Raw genomic sequence first — 20,072 nt, 5'->3', positions numbered from 1 at the left:
CCACCTCTTTCCAAATGGATCAAAGTTTTTCTTGCAAAGTAATCCATTAACTAACTTAAATCATCCTTTCACATCATCTGACCGATTTAAGGCAAGCATAATTGTGATATCTTGGCGTCTTTCTTCTGCTCAACAGAGAGATTCTGGAGTGCAGCGAGACATTCGCTATCTCCATCAAAGTCTTGATGGTCTTGCACAGGGTTTCTTGAGAGACAGTCAGCATCTTGGTGTTTTCTTCCACTTTTGTACACTTTGGTAATGTCATACTCTTGAAGATGTAGTGCCCACTTGGTGAGTCATCCTGTTGGATCCTTAAGACCTGTCAACCAACAAAGTGAATGATGGTCTGTAACAACTGTGAAAGGCTTTCCATAGAGATACTGTTGAAATTTGTACATGGCCCAGATCACAGCAAGACATTCTCTTTCTATAGTTGAGTAGTTTCTCTCGGATTTTGTAAGTGTCTTAGAAACATAGGCTATAACCTCCTCTTTTCCACCTGAAATTTGCTCCAGAACAGCACTGATCCCATACCCACTGGCATTTGTGTGTAGTTCTGTAGGTGCTCTCTCATCATACAGACCAAGTACAGGGTCAGTTGACAGAGCTTTTTGTAGCACATTGAAAGAATCTCGTTGAGCACCACCCCAGATAAATTTAGCATCAGTTTTCAACAACTCTTGGAGTGGCCTGGCTTTGATACAAAAGTCTTTGATAAAACCACAGTAATAAGAACATAATCTGAGGAAGCTTCTCACATCTCTAATACTTTTAGGAATAGGGAATTCCATTACAGATCTCACCATTTCTGGGTCTGGCCGCACACTTTTGTTTGACACAAGGTGTCCAAGTATTTTGGTTTCTTTTGCTCCAAAGAGACACTTTCTTGGACTAAGTTTCAGTCTGCCTTGTTTGAGACACTTAAGAACGGCCCTCAGTCTTTTTATATATTCATCAAATGTCTCTGAGAACACTATAATGTCATCTAAATAACAAAGACACATCATCCACTTTAGGTGCCTTAGAAGATTATCCATCATCTGTTAAAAAGTTGCTGGTGCATTACACAAACCAAACAGCATAACCTTAAACTCATACAGGCCCTCAGGGCTGATGAATGCAGTTTTCTCACAATCATCCTCATCTACTTCGATTTGCCAGTATCCCAAATACATGCCCGTGATTGAGAAAAACTTAGCCCCCTTCAGACAATCTAGTGCATCGTAAATTCGTGGAAGAGGGTAAATGTCCCTTTTAGTTATCTTATTAAGCTTCCTTTAATCAACACAAAAGTGCCAACTGCCATCCTTCTTCCTGACACGGACCACTGGTGATGACCATGGGCTCTGCGAAGGCTGAATGATGTCATTCTTCATCATTATGGCAAGTAGCAGTTGTTCCTTAGTGAGGTCTGGTGTTAGTCAAGCTAGAAGATCTTATCTCTTAGTGGTAGTGCTAATTTCACCCACAGACTCAGCATGGGAGGTTTCTATGGTACTCAGCTGTTCTTCAACTAACAGCTCAGTGTTTACTATGCAAATGTGTCTTGGAAGAATCTGTCGTTCTCAGCGACAGTTAACTACCCACAATTCACTGAATCCATTCTTAAATGAGACGACAGAGATTGGGATGACCAAGTTATTCTTCAGTGGTATGCTTCTCTTACATTCCACTACAAGATCCATGGGTTGATGCATGGCATGACACATGACAGTTACCTTCCTAACGCTGACTGCAAGAGTGATCACTTCATCCAGCACACATAGTCTCCACACACTCTGATGTGCATCTTCCTGTCCACAGTATCTCATCTTGTCTAGTATAATTTTCGAGCGACCACAATCTATAATTGCCTGAGAAACTTCCAAAAAGTCCCATCCGAGAATGATGTCATAACCACGCTCTTGTAAGATGATGAATTCTAAGGGCTGTATATGGCAATCTATACCCACACGAATGGTACATCTTCCTGTAGGTATAACATATTTCCCATTAGCCACCTTCAGCAGAGATGTTTTGTTGTCGATGAATAGGTTTTCAGCAACTGGTGATGGTACTTCTCCAAAAAAACTGAATATGATGCTCTGGAGTCCACAAGAGCTTGGACTGGTCAGCCATCCATGAGGATATCGACATAGTTTCCTATCATTTTTGTAGTGATCAACAGCAAAGGATTTTTCTCTTCGGTAGCCTCACCTCCAAGGAAGGTCGCACCCTTTAGTTTTCCAGGTTGCGGTGGCTAGGTGATCGGCTGGAGCTTCTAAACAGTGATGGAGACCTTGATTGGCGTGTTGGGGAGCATCCTCTCCAGTGGCTAGCTAGTGGCGATGGTGACCTACATTGTCCTGCACCCACATCTTCTTGTTCATCTTCATCGTCCCGGAGTTGGTGTCGGCTAAGATCGGTCTGCTGCCTTCTGGCACAGGCATCATCAAATATCCACCACCTTTCTCGACAATAGCATACCACATGTCCCAGTCACCCACAGTGGAAACATACTGGTTGGTTATCCTGGGTCCTTCAGACGTCAGTCTTCCTTGGTGCCCAAACAGCTTCCTCATGCGGCATTGTAGGAACGTAGCTCCGGCTGGGTCTTGACTTTTTCACCATTTTAAAGGGAAATGAAGGACGAGAGATTGGGTTCAATGTCTGTTCCACTTCCTCCCTTACGGCCTCTTGAAGTGTCTCAGTTTTTTGCTCCCCTTGCAATCCAAGTGTCTTCTGAACTTCCTCTCTCACAATCAGACAAAGAACACTTATGAAATCAGTTGCTTACTCCATCACAGGCATAGATACAACATTTGGAAGCCATTCAAACTTCTTGCGTGTAATTCTTTTTTGATGCATTGTCTCGAAATACTGGCACCATTTTATGAAGTTGTCTGCTGTTGAAACCTCCTTCAGGAGTTAGGGCTTGATACATGTCTTCAGCAACACCCTTCATGAGATGTGCAACCTTATCTTCCTCCTTCATTCTATCCACTATTTTACACAGCTCCAAAATGTCTTTAATGTAGGATGCTGTAGTTTATCCTGGACGTTGTGCCCTGCACTTTAATTTATCTTCAGCCTTGCACTTCTGTCGTCGTGTGTCGCCAAAAGGCTTGTGCACAGTACCACCTGGAATACTTCCCAGCTTGTGAACTTCTCCTCATTGTTCTCATACCATTGCTTGGCAATGCCCTCCAAGTAGAAAAATACATTAGCCAAACACACGGTGTCATCCCATTTGTTAAATTTGGCTATACACTCATATACCTTCAGCCACTTGTTTGGATCTTTACCATCGTCACCAGAGAATCTGCAAGGATGTCTCATGTGGTGGCACACAGTTGCTGTCATCGTAATGTCCTCATCTTCTTCTGTCTCTGATAGATTTCGATCTGTTGAATATGGCTAGAACTTGGGTTTCTCACCACGTAAATGGTGGCTCTGTCGTGGCCTAATGGAAGCCACTGTGTTGTCAATAATGTGCGGTATCACAAGTTTCAATACCCAGTGTCTCCACCAGAATAATATCACATAGAAGAAGGTGTAATTAGATAAATGACAAACACTAACTTCACTTAACAAAGGTTTATTCAGCACTTGCACACACAAGAACGTGGAGCGAACTGCCTCTGGGCAGAACACATCCAGTATATATACCGCTACAGAACATTCCAGTACAATGATTCTTGACATTTGTGGATACTTATAGAATTTAGTCAAACTGAATATAGAAATTACAGTCCAGGTGAGTTTTGAACTCATGACTCTCCATGCAGTTTAGTATCATAACCACCACACCACAGTGCTACTCAACTTCTACTGCAACAATATTTATCCATTACAACTGAATTTAATTTTTGGCTCAAAAGGTACCCTGGGCTATCAATGTAGTTTATAACTGGGCATATAGGAATGTTTTCCTTGTGTATCTTAGGTCTTGCCCCTAATTTAGGGGCAGCAGGGATCATAACTAATTTTCCCAGTTTGCTAGTAGGAAATTACTATTTTTAATAAATATCCTAATTTTTTGTTTTGAAATTTTGCAGTAGGGTCCTTCTCAGTTCTGCTAATCCCAGTGTCAAGAAAAAACTGTAACTGTTTGAACAGTCTTGTTGTTTGCTTTGATGAAATATTCGAATATGAATAATGATTCAATTGACTGGAGGCTATTCATAGCTTCCTCCAAGCTTAGTTTGAACAGCCATCTTCCTTCTATTACTCTTGGCCATGAAGGAGACTTACGCCAACAGGGCAGTCCTCCTCAACTCAAATATGCTGAACACACACACACACACACACACACACACACACACACACACACACACACACACACACACATATATATATATATACATGAAGACAGTCTCTGCCAGCTGAAGCCAGACTGGCTTAAACTGCCAGGGATTGTGTTCGTGTGTGTGTGTGTGTGTGTGTGTGTGTGTGTGTGTGTGTGTGTGTGTGTGTGTGTGTATTATCTATTTTCAACAAAGACCTTATTGGCCAAAAGCTCACTTTCTGACAGTCTTTTCATTGTGCCTGTCTGCGGCTCAGCATCTTCGTTACATGGTAGACAGCTACTATACCTTGCATAAAAAGTTAAGCAAGGTATTTTTAGTGGGCCACAAATCAAACAACTTGTAAATGATCCGGCATTTGATCAGATTTTGGAGGGGAAAGAAAAATAAGCTTGGCAAGCCTTAATGTGAGTGATTCACAGAGTTTAGGCAACAAAAGAGACGACAACTCCATTCAGTTGGTGACAGTGCCTATGCAAAAACACCATCAACTCTGTTGAAATTTGTCCTGTAGAACGCATTTTTTCCACTCATGTAGACTTTTTTCCTCTTAGTTGTGGAGTTTTCAGTAATTTATGGGGAGAAAGATTTCACTGCAATATTTCTGTAACGGAACAATGACATCAGGGTCATTGGATTGAAACATTGCTCACAGATCACTGCTCACCTATGTGTAGGGGTTGCTCTGGGACTCACAAGAGGCAATCCAAAATACAATGATCTCAAAGCCATCACACAAGTCTCTTCAAACCCAACTAGTTGCCAGGTGTTCCTCCATCAATTTATAACTATTAAAATGTAACTCTCATTAAAAATGTCAAATGGACTTTCAGTGTTGTTTGCATATGCAATTAAAATGTATCTTTTCTCTCAACCCATTAAAATAAAATACTTCCACCTATTGTACATCAGAGAAACCAGTGCTAATAAAACAAATTCTTTGTCATATTTATTTTTCTCAACCCAAAATCAGTAGGATTTGACTCATGAAATGAAGGTGACATACAAAAAAATTATTTTGTTGGGCAGTGTAATTTAAGAAGTAAAAGGGTCAGACCAGTAAGTGGATCAAAGCAGACGGGGATATCCCATGGAACATTTGTGGTGAGAGAAAACCCACCCTTATCAACCCCATTAAGTGTAAAGTCAGCTACAGGGTAAAGAATGCTACACAGCCTGGAAATTCACAACAGCAAAAATGAGAAAGGTAAACACATAGTGGACATAGTTGAAATGACAGTAACGAAATAAGGTGAGAGAAATAATCATGACAGCATGAGGACAGGTCAGATCCATACCCAGGTGCAAAGGCGGTGGGCTGCAACTGTCCGTCCTCCCTCCCCCCCCCCCCCCTCCCTCCCATCAACATAGCTCTCAGGCAAAGGAAAAATATACTATAGTCAGATGTTTTTCTACAGAACATGGTTTAGAAGTCGGTATTATACAGGTTTTAAGAGTGTAGGAACTGGCACATTGTTATGAGTACAGACAATCAGCAAGTTCATTACTTGGTATACCCACATGGCTGGAAACCCAAAGGGAATCAACTGAACAAGCAGCAGTGCCAAGATTGGAGAGAAGGTCTTGAATGGCAGAGACCAAGGGATGGTGGGAAAACACTGAGTAATAGCTGGAAGGCCACTCATTGACTCTGTACGTAGCAAAACTTGGGTGAGACAGGACAGTTTAATAAAGCACAGGCCTGACAGATGGCCATCAATTCCATGATAAACGTCCCACATGTGACAGGGAAAATATGTTGTTCCATTCTGACAGAAGATGTGAAAGCATTGTTGTTGTTGTTGTTGTTGTTGTTGTTGTCTTCAGCCCTGAGACTGGTTTGATGCAGCTCTCCATGCTACCCTATCCTGTGGAAGCTTCTTCATCTCCCAGTACTTACTGCAACCTACATCCTTCTGAATCTGCTAGGTGTATTCATCTCTTGGTCTCCCTCTATGATTTTTACCCTCCACACTGCCCTCCAATGCTAAATTTGTGATCCCTTGATGCCTCAGAACATCTACCAACCAGTCCCTTCTTGTCAAGTTGTGCCACAAACTCCTCTTCTCGACAATTCTATTCAATACCTCCTCATTAGCTACCCATCTAATCTTCAGCATTCTTCTGTAGCACCACATTTTGAAAGCTTCTATTCTCTTCTTGTCCAAACTGTTTATCGTCCATGTTTCACTTCCATACAAATACTTTCAGAAATGACTTCCTGATGCTTAAATCAATACTTGATGTTAACAAATTTCTCTTCTTAAGAAACGCTTTCCTTGCCATTGCCAGTCTACATTTTATATGCTCTCTACTTTGACCATCATCAGTTATTTTGCTCCCCAAATAGCAAAACTCCTTTACTACTTTAAGTGTCTCATTTTCTAATCTAATTCCCTCAGCATCACCCAACTTAATTCGACTACATTCCATTATCCTCATTTTGCTTTTGTTGGTGTTCATCTTATATCCTTCTTTCAAGACACTGTCCCATCCGTTCAACTGCTCTTCCAAGTCCTTTGCTGTCTGACAGAATTACAGTGTCATCGGCGAACCTCAAAGTTTTTATTTCTTCTCCATGGATTTTAGTACCTACTCCAAATTTTTCTTTTGTTTCCATTACTGCTTGCTCAATATGCAGATTGAATAACATCGGGGAGAGGCTACAACGCTGTCTCACTCCCTTCCCAACCACTGCTTCCCTTTCATGCCCCTCGACTCTTATAACTGCCATTTGGTTTCTGTACAAATTGTGAATAGCCTTTCGCCCCCTGTATTTTATCCCTGCCACCTTTAGAATTTGAAAGAGAGTATTCCACTCAACATTGTCAAAAGCTTTCTCTGAATCTACAAATGCTAGAAATGTAGGTTTGCCTTTCCTTAATCTTTCTTCTAAGATAAGTCATAAGGTCAGTATTGCCTCACATGCTCCAATATTTCTACGGAATCCGAACTGATCTTCCCCGAGGTCGGCTTCTACCAGTTTTTTCATTCTTCTGTAAAGAATTTGTGTTAGCATTTTGCAGCTGTGTCTTATTAAACTGATAGTTTGGTAATTTTCACATCTGTCAACACCTGCTTTCTTTGGGATTGGAATTATTATATTCTTCTTGAAGTCTGAGGGTATTTCACTTGTCTCATACATCTTGCTCACCAGTTGGTAGAGTTTTGTCAGGACTGGCTGTCCCAAGGCTGTCAGTGGTTCTAATGGAATGATGTCTACTCCCAGGGCCTTGTTTCAACTCCGGTCTTTCAGTGCTCTGTCAAACTCTTCATGCAGTATCATATCTCCCATTTCATCTTCATCTACATCCTCTTCCATTTCCATTATATTGTCCTCAAGTACATCGCCCTTGTATAGACCCTCTATATAGTCCTTCCTGTCAATTGTGAAAGCATATCCCATGTAATTTGCAGATTTAGAGTGACTGGTGTAAGAAACAATAGCTGTCTGAAACTCCCGTAAAAGTGGGCGGAATATACAACAGAACACCATTGGAGCAACAGGGGCTTTCAGACCCAGGAACAAGTCCATCCAAACGCAGGGCTGAGGAACTAACAACGGGGGAAGGGGGAGGGTGGTCAGACCACAACATAGGGAAGGGGACAAGAAGGGGGGATGGAAACTGGTGGAGAGCAGTGAGGCAGAGCCCAAATGGTAAACCCACTCAAGGGCGGGCAGCCGGTGGATGACATCCCAAACCTGCAGAAAGTATATAATAGTAGGTATGAGCAGGGGAAGAGTGGCTAGTGATGGCGTTGAAAAACAGGAGCTGATATTGCTGAATTGAAAGGAGAGGGATCGAAGTGTGAACCAGAAGACTATTAATAGAGTTAGTGTGAAAGGCACCAGTGGCTAAACAGATACCATGATAGCGAACCAGGTCCAAGAGGAGTAGCATGGAAGGGGCAGCTGATCTATTAGCTTGACAACCACAGAACAGATGATACAGAACTAATGCCCAATAAGGGTGGAGAAGAATCGAATGATCTGTGCTCCGAGGGGTGTGGGCAAGGATGTGACGGACAATGAGTTTATGAAAACAGCCAATCTTCAGAAGGCGGGTATGGGGCAATCAAATATGCTTGTTGTCAACTCAAGAAATGAAACTGGGGGACCACAGTCAAGCAGTGGGCATCAAAGTAGCACTCTGGATCACAATGGAACATAGTATGGCAACAGAAATACACCACTATCAATTTAAGGGGAGAGAACTGGAAACCATGATAGAATGCCAATGCAGAAGCATGCCGGATCGCACTCTTGTGTCACTCTGCAGAGGCTATTGACTGGGAGCTAGCCCAAATATATAAATCATCCATTAATAGCTTCAGGAAAAGAAAAACACTGAGTCAGAGGGAGCCCAAATAAAGAAACAGACCACGTACAGAGCAGGGGTGACCAATGGTCCAGTGGCAGTCACAAATCCATTAATAGCTATGGAAAAAAAAGGATACTTGGAGCCCTTTGGAACACCATTCTCCTGGGTCTGTGGAGTGCTGAGGATGATGCCAACCTAAACTCTGAACAACCAGTGGGACAGGAACTGGAGAACAAGAATTAGGATGGGGCCCTGAAGATCCCACTCAGGGAGTGTAAGTAGGATGTGATGACACCAAGCTGTGACTTAGCCCTTATGAAGATTTATGAAAACTGCTACAAGATTGTGCTGCTGAGATGAGGCTTGGCAAATTGGAGTTCCCAATCAAACTAGATGATCATTCACAAACTGTGCCTCCAAAATGGCACACTGCCCCTAAGGAGAATAAGGGGACTGATCAAACTGATTGGCTGGTAACTACCAAAGAATGACAGATCCTTGCTGGGCTTAAGGACAGGAATCACAATACTGTCTCTCCTTTGACAAGGAAAATGTCTTTGAGCCAAACATGATTAAACACCTGGAGGAGATATTGTCATAGTGGAAGACTGATGTATTGAAGTAGTTGGTTATGAAACTTCCTGACAGATTAAAACTGTGTGCCGGACCGAAACTCAAACTCGGGACCGAGTTTGAGTCTTGGTCCGGCACACAGTTTTAATCTGTCAGGAAGTTTCATATCAGTGCACACTCCACTGCAGACTGAAAATCTCATTCAGTTGGTTATGGACTGAATTAGAATCATGACTGAATCATGGGAAGAGGAGAGGGCCAGAAGAAGTTCTCATTAAGTAAAAGGTACATTGTAGAACTGCACCTGAAAAGCAATAAAACATAAATGGGAAGCTTCAGCCCACTGTTTCAAGAGGAGGAAGGTGGTAGGATAGAAAGCTGATGCTGATGCCATTGCAAAATTCATCATGAGGTGTTCTGCGGCAACAGAGTGATCTGTACAAAGGCCACCTGAAAGGGCAAGGCCCTGAATGGAAGACTGCTGCTGACAACCTTGGAGTGTGTGGAGTGTAGCCCACACACATGGGGAAAGTGTCCGAAAGAACAGACACCATATCCATATAAGTAAAAAGATCATATGGTTGATAGCCAAAAATGTGCAATAGGCAGCACTGAAGTGGGGTAGAAGTACCATCATTGAGGAGACACGATCAAGATACGAAAGATGGTTGGATTAAGGTAGCCATCTCAAGGTAAATAAGTGGCCTTCCTGTAGATAAATAAAGGTTGCAAATGGTAATCACTGGGGGTTATTTGCACGTGCACCACTATTGCTTCCAGTGCGGTAGGAAGGGGAATCCATGTACTATATCTGTGTGAACCAATACCCAGCTGCTTCCAAATGCCTTCTTGGGACCACTACAGTTCCAACAAAACATGCAATAAGCTTGAAGCATAGGCAAGCAGGTCATCAGTGAAGCATGTTTCTTGGAGAGTAATACAGACTGCAGAACAAGAGGGGATAAGTTGTAGTTCTGGCAGATGACAGAAATATATATTAGAGATCATTTGGATCATCACATTCATTTTGCCCTTGTTAGGCATGAAAGGGCCAACAAAAACTGGTCACACACCAGGGTCACTGCCTGTCAGCAATGTGGATGCAACCCACGGCAATGAACATTAGCTCAGAAAGTGGCACTATCAAGGTGATTAGGTGCCTCTGGCATCACCTGAGTAGCCTTCTCCTGAGATTTCTTTTTCTTCTCTTTCACTTTTGTGGATTGAGGTTCTAGGGAAGGCTTGTCTGTTGTGGTGTAGGAATGAATGAAAAACAAGCAGCCCTGTGGCCCACAGTCTGTGGCTCCTTCACCCACTGGTTGCTGCAGGGATCCTGACTTGTGGATTTCCAGGGAGAAGAGCTCCCAAAAGCGAGCCCTGTCAGCAGTAGAGACTGGAGGTGGAGTTTCTTATCCAGCTGGCTGTTGCAAGTGGTTCTGCAGGACCATGAGAGAGGAGGTCATACTGTCTCATGATTGAGGTAACAGGCACAATTATCAGATTGATTGATTGATTGATTGATTTTTAAAGCCCAAAAACTAAACATTTACAGGGATGTAAAGCTTGTATAAGCAACATCAATAAATGTACAAACAACAATGACAATAAATACATAAATAATTAATCTATGTTAGAAATTATGCTCACAGTGATCTTCCATTGTATAAAAACAATTTTGAATTAATAGAGTTCTTACAAATATCTTAATTTTTTTCAGCTACAGACTCTTAACTGACTCTGGTAGTTTATTAAATAGAGTTACAGATGTCTGTTTGAAGCTGTTTAAGTGTTTTGGTATATGAGCAGTAGTCTTTTCTTACATCATTACAGTGTCGTGTGTTATAACTATGTACATCAGAATTCAGTTCAAAACTAGACAAGTTCTTTTTAATGTACAAGAGACATTGAAATATGTATATACATGGCAAGGTCATAATACTAGGTTTAATAAATAATTCTCTACAGTGAGTTCTAGGTGGTACTTTACATATCAGTCTGATAGCTTTTTCCTGGGCTGTAAATAAGCATTTTGAGTAGCAATTATTTCCCCATAAGATTGTCCCATATGTCAAATGAGAGTGAATGTAACTATAATAGACAGAGAGCAAAATTTTCTCATCTACTGTTGCTTGTAATTTTCTGAGCATAAATATTCCTTTAGAGATTTTTGGTGTTAAGTAATTCACATGTGCCTGCCAGCCTAAATTATTTGGCAAAACAATGCCATGAAACTTTACAGGAACAGTCTCTAAGGCGATTCTATTGTTATAAGAAATGTTTAATTCCTGTGTTTTATTTATGTTCATAGACAGGCTATTGGCATTGCACCAGTCAGAAAGTATATCTACCTTGAGTGAGGTGGAGTTACTTATGTTATTGTTCGTAGGCCCTGTAACACTTAAATTGATATCATCTGCATACAAGTAACAGTTTGTAGTATCATCTATTACATTGCTAGGTAGGTCATTCATATATAATATGAACAAGAGAGGGCCCAAGATTGACCCTTGAGGAACACCATGGTTAACGGGTAAGAAACTAGAATATTGGTTTTGAAGTAAATAGTTTGAGATCTATTAGATAAGTATGACTGAATAATTTTAACAGCAGAGACTGAGAAACTTACAGTTTTAATTTCAGCAGCAGAGTGTTGTGGCACACAGTGTCAAACGCTTTTGATAAATCAAAAAACTCTGTACTTACAATAAATTTTTCTTCTTTTGCTTCAAGAAAATGTTGGAGGAGTAAATACATTAGGTACTGCTGAGGAATTGGTCATACTTTGTAGTTGTGAAGATTGATATAATTGAGGCTGGATATGAACCATCATAATTATGTTTCTCAAGCTTCAAAATACGAGAGACAATCTGTGACCTTCAGTTCACCTATCTTGTTGGCTAGTGGGCCTCAATATGCATGACATACAAAGTGGATCCCTCATCTCTTCAACTGTTCATGATGTTCTTCATCTGTCCGTAGCATGAGGTTCCAGTGAAAAATTTATCCCTAGTACATGTTGACGGTCTTATGGGCAAGGGGTGGGGGGATGGCAGTATATGACGATGATAACAGGCACATCAAATTGTTTACAAGTTACAAGAGAGTACCACTGGGAAATTGGTAGCATTTGCTCTCTTAATTAAGACACAATCACTCTACAGCTTGCTAATGAAAGAGAGTTCACTGAATACATATTCATTATTCTCCACAAGGATGGGTTGTCCACAGGGAATTACTCATAGAGTGTAAGTTGGAGAGAAGGTACAGTCTGAATAAAAATGCAGTACAGGCAAGCTAGAAGTACTGCAATGACTCATGATGAACACACTCGTGAAAGAGTTGTGACCCCTTGGGGGAAGCTGTGGAGGGAAGAAACTATAGGATAAGACAGAGATTGGAATATAGCCAACAAATTATAGAAGAAAAAGAAGAAATGAGGAAATTAGGGAGATAGTAGATATAAGTCAATCAGTAATGCTAGGAATTGAGAAAAGAGCTCTTCAATAGTACAATGATGTGGTGTGGGGTGGTGTGTATGAAGCAAGGATGATGACCAAAAGGAATCTGGAATGGTTCCTGCTCGGAAGCAGGAAGCATGGATGGCCAAGAAAAAATTGAAAAGCACGAATCACTGAAATGAGGAAGAGGTTTGAAAGAGGATGTTGCAATCATCATGAGTCTTGGTGAGTGGGAATACAGGGCAACTGCTGAAGAACAGAAGAGCCCTTCAAAGTAAAAGTAACAGTAAAAGCAATTATACTATTGACGACATAAGATGCAAGTGGTATTCCGAGATGAAAGAGTTTGGTACTGAATTCATGGGAGGCAGTCTCAAACCTGTCAGAACACTAAAAAAACCCTTGAAGGAAGTTTTTAGTGAACTAGTAACTGTTTCAAATTCCATTAATGATTATTTCTTTCATTTGGGCATATAGTTCTTTACATTGGGGACATATACAATAGCTTATACACTCCTGTTAAGAACACCCATGGTATACTGGCACTGTAAAGCAACTTCTAAAGAAATAGAGATTACTGCATAACAGGTATAAAACAAAGGTTAGGGTTATAAATAGAGAGATGCTGAATGGAATGTGTTTGGCTGTCAAGAGAGCAATGCGTGATGCCTTCAATGACAAGGGGAATGTCAAATAATATTTTACAAAACCCAAAGAAATTCATGATAATATGTAAAGGCTGTTAGTGGCACCGAAGTTAGTGTCCAGTCTCTAGTGAATGAGACAAGAACTGAAATTGAGGGTAGCAAAGCAAAAGCTGAAATGCTTAACTCTGTTTTCAAATGTTCCTTTACAAAGGAAAACATGGAAGAAATGCCCCAGTTTACCACTGAAAAGATGAATGAAGTAACTATTAGTGTCAGTGGTGTTGAGAAACAACTGAAATCATAAAAACTATAATGTTTGAAGCAGAAGAAATGAATTAACATTTGCACTGCGGCCAGGCTCGAACCCGGGTTCAAGTCCCAGCCGCAGCACAAATTTTAATTCATTTCTTCTGCTTCAATCATTATCATATATAAGGAAGAGACTTAAATCTCTCAGGGAAAAAATATAATTATAAGATCTATGAAATCATTAAAACTGAACAAAGGTCCAGAGCCCAATAGAATCCCTGCCAGATTCTATACTGAATTTGTGGCCGAGTTAGCCCCTCTTCTAACATAATCCAGCACCTGAGTTACCCCCTCTTAACTATAATCTGTCATAGAACCCTATAACAAAAACAGTGCACAGCTTTTGGAGAAAGCACAGGTCACCCCTCTCTGCAAGAAGTAATCCACAAAACTACCATCCAATACTCTGGACATTGATTTGTTGTAGAATCTTAGAACATATTCTATGCTCAAACATAATGAGATATCTTCAACAGAATGACCTCCTCGATGTCAACCAGGGTGGATTCTGAAAACATAGATCAAGTTAAACCCAACTAGCACTTTTCTCACACGACATACTGAAAGCTTTGGATCAAGGGAGTCAGGTAGATGCAGTATTTCTCGATTTCCAAAAAGCATTTGGCTCAGTACCACATCTACACTTATTGTCAAATGTATGTTCATATGGGGTATCAAGTGCAATTTGTGACCAGACTGAGGACTTTTAGGTAGGGAGGATGAAGCATGTTATCTTGGTTGGAGAGTCATCATCAGATGTACAAGTAACTCCAGGTGTGCCCCAAGAAAGTCTGTTGGGACCTTTGCTGTTACTGTTGTATGTTAATGACCTTGCAAACAATATTAACAGTAACCTCAAACTTCTGGCGGTTACCTATAATGAATCTGAAAGTAGGTGAATAAATATTCAGTTAGATATTGGAAAGATTTCAAAGTGGTGCAAAGATTGGCAACTTGCATTAAATGACCAGAAATGTAAAATTGTGCACTTCACAAAATGAAAAAAAAGTACTATCCTAAGACTGTAATACCAATGACTAACTGTTGGAATCAGCCAACTTGCACATATACCTGGGTGTAACAGTTTGTAGGGATATGAAATGGAATAATCAGATATACCCAGGTGTGGGTAAAACAGGTGGTAGACTTTGGTTTATTAATAAAATACTGGATTAGATTAGATTAGATTTACTTTCATTCCAATTGATCCGTAGTGAGGAGGTCCTCCAGGATGTAGAACATGTCAGAAAAACAACAATACGTGACAAATATTTACAACTCAAACAAATAAGGTAATGTACCATTCCACAGGTCCCAAGTGGAATGAGCATCATTTTTTAATGAACACTATATAAAAGACTCATTTTACAAATACTAATGCACTGAATTAGTCTACAAAGAATATTGCTTGCAAATCACTCATGTGATTGGTTCTAGAATATTGCTCAAGTTTGTGGGACCGGTACCAAATAGATCTAACAGGGGATACTGAATGTACACAGAGAAGGGCAGCAAGAATGGTCACAGGTTTGTTTGATTTGTGGGAGAGTGCCACAGAGTTACTAAAGGAACTGAAGTGGAAGGCTCTTGAAGATAAACAAACTATTCCAAGAAAGTCTATTAACAAAGTTTCAAGAATGGGCTTTAAATGACGACTCTAAGTATATGCGACAATTCCCTACTTATTGCTCATGTAGGGATTGTGAAGATAAGATTAGAATAATTACTGCATGCACAGAGGCATTCAAATCAATCATTCTTCTTATGTTCCATACATAAATGGAATGAGAAGAAACCTTCCTAACTGTTACAACACAATGTACCCTCTGCTGTGCATCTCACAGTGGTTTGGGGAGGATGGATATTGATATAGCAATAGTTATTGGTGTATTACACAAACAAAAATTTCTCAAACTGGCACAGAGATGGCTACCACAACATTGACAACAACTCTGCTATAGAGTGGAAATTTCATTCTAGAAACATTGAAATACTGTTTTCCGTATTGTAGCGTATGTTTCACAGCAGTTCAAGAGTTAACAAACTGGTAGAAACCTGAGAACAGTTTTGAAGGTTATCAACTCAGTGGCTGCAAAATACTTTATGCCCTCTCTTTTGCAAATTCAAGGTCTATTTGATGATAAGCCTTGTTACAAACATAAAAAACTTGGACATTTCCTATTGCACACATAATTCTACACTGCAGAAAAGTTCCAAAAGCATATTATGATGTTTATGCACTTAACATTTAGATTCATCCCCTGTATGAATGTGTATTTTCATAGTAAGAGCATTAATACTTAAATACTATATTCTTCTGTAAGAGAATCTGCCAAACAGATACATATTTAAGTATTCAACAGGTCAACACTATTTACTTAATTGAGCAGTGTGTTGTATTTTAATAACCTCAAGAAGACAAAGTAATAAATATCCATATCCCTAGATCTATTCACAATATGGGCCTACAGAACACAAAATAAGTGTATTTGAAAGCTTTACTTATGTTTCTTTTGTTCAAGTGGATACACAGGAATAGTGTTCTATCACACTTTGTTTATCAATTTGGTACCACTGATAAGACATTGGTCCTTCACTTTAAGACAAAAACAAAAACAGCAATCAAAGCAGTTTGTGGAGGCAAGTGGCACAGCCCCAAAAAGTTGGACATCTATTTCACTCTGCAGGAAGTTTAGGAACAGCATTTTCTGGTTTCCAAAAGGGATTGTTATTAGCCTGCAAATTAAATATACTGTAGCAGTGTTCTGAAGCAAATAGTGAAACTGGTTTGTAAATTTAGATAAATCTCTAATGCACCTGGCCTCGTAGTAATTTGTTTGTGGGGAATTAAGGGTTTTAAAGTACAAATTCTTGAAACAGCCACCATCGTCATAACCATTGGTATATCATAACATTTGATACACCAGTTTCCAAATTTCCACAGGTTCAAAAATACGATGACGGAAAATGTTTTGAGTCTAATGAACTGATTATTTCAGCTGTAGACAGGTGTAAGTGCAGATATTTTTATATGCGGTACCTTAATATATATCCACATCTGTGTGTTTGTGGGAAAACTATTTGACACAGAGGAAAAACAACAAATTTAATGACCTGATGTTTTCTGCATGATTGTAGTGCACCATTATGTGGACTATACCAGTCAATACAGATCCACTGTTTTGCATCCACATGTCCACACTTCAGCATCTGACCTGCTGTCCAGAAGAAAATAAACGTTAATGGTTTGCTCTTGCCCCAAGTACTTGGAAGAACTAACCAGCCTAAAAATATATGACTTGTAATGGCTATGTAATTATTAGTCTGCAAGTAATGTAAGTACTTATGTAATATTGTTCATTACACTCCTCAGTCATCAATAGAAATATCTGTACTTATACCCAATGCACCCTGTACTTTAGATACTAAAGAATTGCCAGTCAGAAAGAGAACCTCATCACTGGCTCAAAAACCAAGCTCCTCTATGACCTAAATAACAGTTGTTCCCTACTGTGACTCTTGCATGCTATAAGGTAGCTACTGCTGCTGCTTGTTGTGTGAAGGCACAATGAAAGCAGCAGATTAGTATTTGTACGTACAGTGGGCAGTTCTGCCTTGAGGTAGAGCTCAGCGACAACCTTCACGGGCGGCTTATCGGGGGCTGGCAACTGTAATAGTGCTGTCCAGTAGCCAGCTACACCCTGCTCATAACGGAAGGCATCTGGGCACGGAGAGTCGGGCACCTCCAAAGTCACTGCCATCACGACCAAGCCCAGCATACACAGCCTGGCAACATGAGCAACAGTCATTACGACAGGTCATAGTACAGAATGGCATATTTCATACACCATCACATTTTGACAATCACATCCTTTCATCAGTGCAATAAAGTATCGTAAACCAACAGCTAGAGATAGTTGCAGAGCTCAGTTTTAAGACAGATCATTAAACGACAAAGTCCCTAAATATACACACTGGTGCCTAAAACTTAAGGATGGAAGTAACTTACACATGATGTGTCACTGACAAGTAGCACAGCTTGACGTAATTTTGACCATACATAGAAAGAACTGCTACAGTATAATACAGTACAGAAGGTAACAAAGAAACACGCAGTGGGACAAATGGAAATGACACACTTTTATTCAGAGACAATACTTCACTGAAGTCATCATGATTTATGATGATTCCCTGCACATTACAAAAGATGGGACATGATTCTTCATAGGGTGTGTCATCACCATAGATAGCAATGAATGCTCTGTAATGTGCTCCCAAGTAGGTTGGTAAATAGTTCTTGCGGTATGGCATTCTATTCCTCCATCAGTGCTGTTGACAACTACTGGATGGTTGTTGGTGCATCTGAACGTCTCCCCAACTCATCCTACAAATGTTTAATGTTAGTTAAGTCAGGGAACGGGTAGGCCAGTCCATTCACCAAATATCCTCCGAGACCAAGAGTACCTCTACCTGTGCAGTTCGATGTGTTCATGTATTGCCATTCATAAAAATGAAATCGTGACCAAATGTACCCCTGAAAAGATGCACTTGAGGAAGGAGTATAGTGTCATAATAATTTTGATCAGTGAGTGTACCATGTTCAAAGGTTTGGAGGTCGGTAATATCATGCAACATTATGCCTCATCACATCATAACACTGACTATGAAAGCAATCATGTTCAAAATAGTCCTGGATGGATTAAGTGTTCCCACCTCTTGCAATATGAAGCTACATCCACTATCACCAAATATCATCAATTGCAGGTGTTATGATGTGGGGAAGCATAATGTTGCTCCAGGTGTCCAACAACTGCATAGAGTCAACTGAAGGTATGGTTCAGGTACTTCCATCTGCTAAGTCAGCACCCTGATAGCCAATTTGAGCAGTCGGTGAGTGTGTGTGTGTCTACTGAGATCCTAATATGACCTGGTATCCAGACAAAAATGACCCATCATTCAACTCAATGGAAGTCAGAAAGGAGATCTTGCAAAGTCAAAAGTATTGCTGAAGCCTACTCAGGGAGAGGGAGTCACTACCAATTAGGAATGACTTACCAGCGCAAGAACAAATGTGGCTGAAGGCTTGAGTGCCACCAATTCTGCAGTGAATGCGCTGCACCTCTTGGCAGAAGCAGTGTTCACTGCACGTTGCATGTGTTTAGGTAAAACCAGTTCATCCATTGACAGTACAGCCTCATCAGTGAATCCAACTTGCAAACCTAGAAATGCATCAAGGATGAGCAGGAAAAGGCAGTGAAAAACCATGGGATCAACAGAATCTTTCAGTCCAAAGGATAGATCGAGACAGAACCAAGGACGGGGTGCACATCTTGGGGATGTACAAATAAAAGGCGATAGTGGGGGTGGGGGGGTGGGGGGGGGTGGGGGAGATGGGCTTCAGAGCTGAGTCATTGTACATAAACTAACATCATGACTCCAGTCCTGGGCCTCTATTGTGCAAGTGCTCCCCTGAGCAGCAAATGTGTATCGCATAGTTAAGCAGCTGTTGTTGACACCTGATCTTTACTGTAGGGATCCCAGCCTCCACGAGTAGGCTGTTTACGAGGCTGGTCCAAAAGGCACTTGTTGCAGATTGGACTCCAAAATGACATATTTGGTCCAGCATCTGCAATGCTGAAGGTGATGCTGAGCCATATACCAGACTCCCATAACAATGACAGGACCGGATCAGAGCTTTGTAAAGTCGCAAAAATGTACATTGGTCTGCAACCCAGCTGATGTTAAGATGTCACTAGCACATTTGCTGAAGTTGGCAAAGGTAGGGAAGCCATTTTAACTGGGCATCAAAGACCAGTCCCAAAGAATGATAAGATTCTATCACATCGAGTAACTGGTTGTTGAAGTAGAGTTTTGTTTGTGGATGGGCAGTGCATTGGTGACAGAAGTGTGTGATACATGTCTTGGTGGCTGGAAACTGGAAGCCATGGTTGAGAGCCCAGGACTATCTTTCATATGACACCCTGCAGTTGGAGCTCACCAAGATTCACAGTGGAGGAGCATAAGTAAAAATCGTCAGCATACAAGGAGAGTGACATATTAGATACAACAGCCGTTGCTAGTCAGTTGACAGCCAACAGAAAAAGGCGGACACTCAATACAGAGTCCTGCAAGGCCACACAATTGTATATAGTGGGTACTGCAGGAAGTACCAATTTGAACCTCTAAGGTATGGTGTGACAAGAAAGTACCAGACAAAAATCAGGAGTGGACCCAAAGAACACACTCATGTTTGGTAATGAAGATGTGAAAATGCCATGTACTTTCATAAGCTTATTGCAGGATGAAGAAGACAGTGATAAAATATTTTCGCTAGGCAAAAGCTGATTGGATGGCAGACTTGAGGTAGGCTTAACTGTCAGCAGTAGAATGGCATTCGCAAAAACCAGCCTGGGACAGAGCCAAAAGCCCCGAGTCTCAAGGTACCAACACTGCCATTGGCTCACCATATATTTGCAC

At 40.8% G+C, this 20,072-nt stretch overlaps 1 protein-coding gene across 1 annotated transcript in view; it reads right to left on the bottom strand.

Annotated features, from left to right (window-relative positions):
- LOC124545368 (serine protease gd-like) overlaps window positions 1-20,072 on the bottom strand; it is a 243,124-nt gene that overhangs the window by 118,989 nt on the left and 104,063 nt on the right. Inside the window, exon 2 of the mRNA XM_047124279.1 lies at window positions 17,195-17,381. Coding sequence (XP_046980235.1) covers window positions 17,195-17,381 — 187 coding nt within the window. The remainder of the gene's footprint in view (window positions 1-17,194; window positions 17,382-20,072) is intronic.

Source organism: Schistocerca americana, chromosome 8 (assembly GCF_021461395.2).
Source record: "Schistocerca americana isolate TAMUIC-IGC-003095 chromosome 8, iqSchAmer2.1, whole genome shotgun sequence".
Lineage (NCBI taxonomy): Eukaryota > Metazoa > Arthropoda > Insecta > Orthoptera > Acrididae > Schistocerca > Schistocerca americana.
This window is presented reverse-complemented; position numbering and strand designations above follow the sequence as displayed.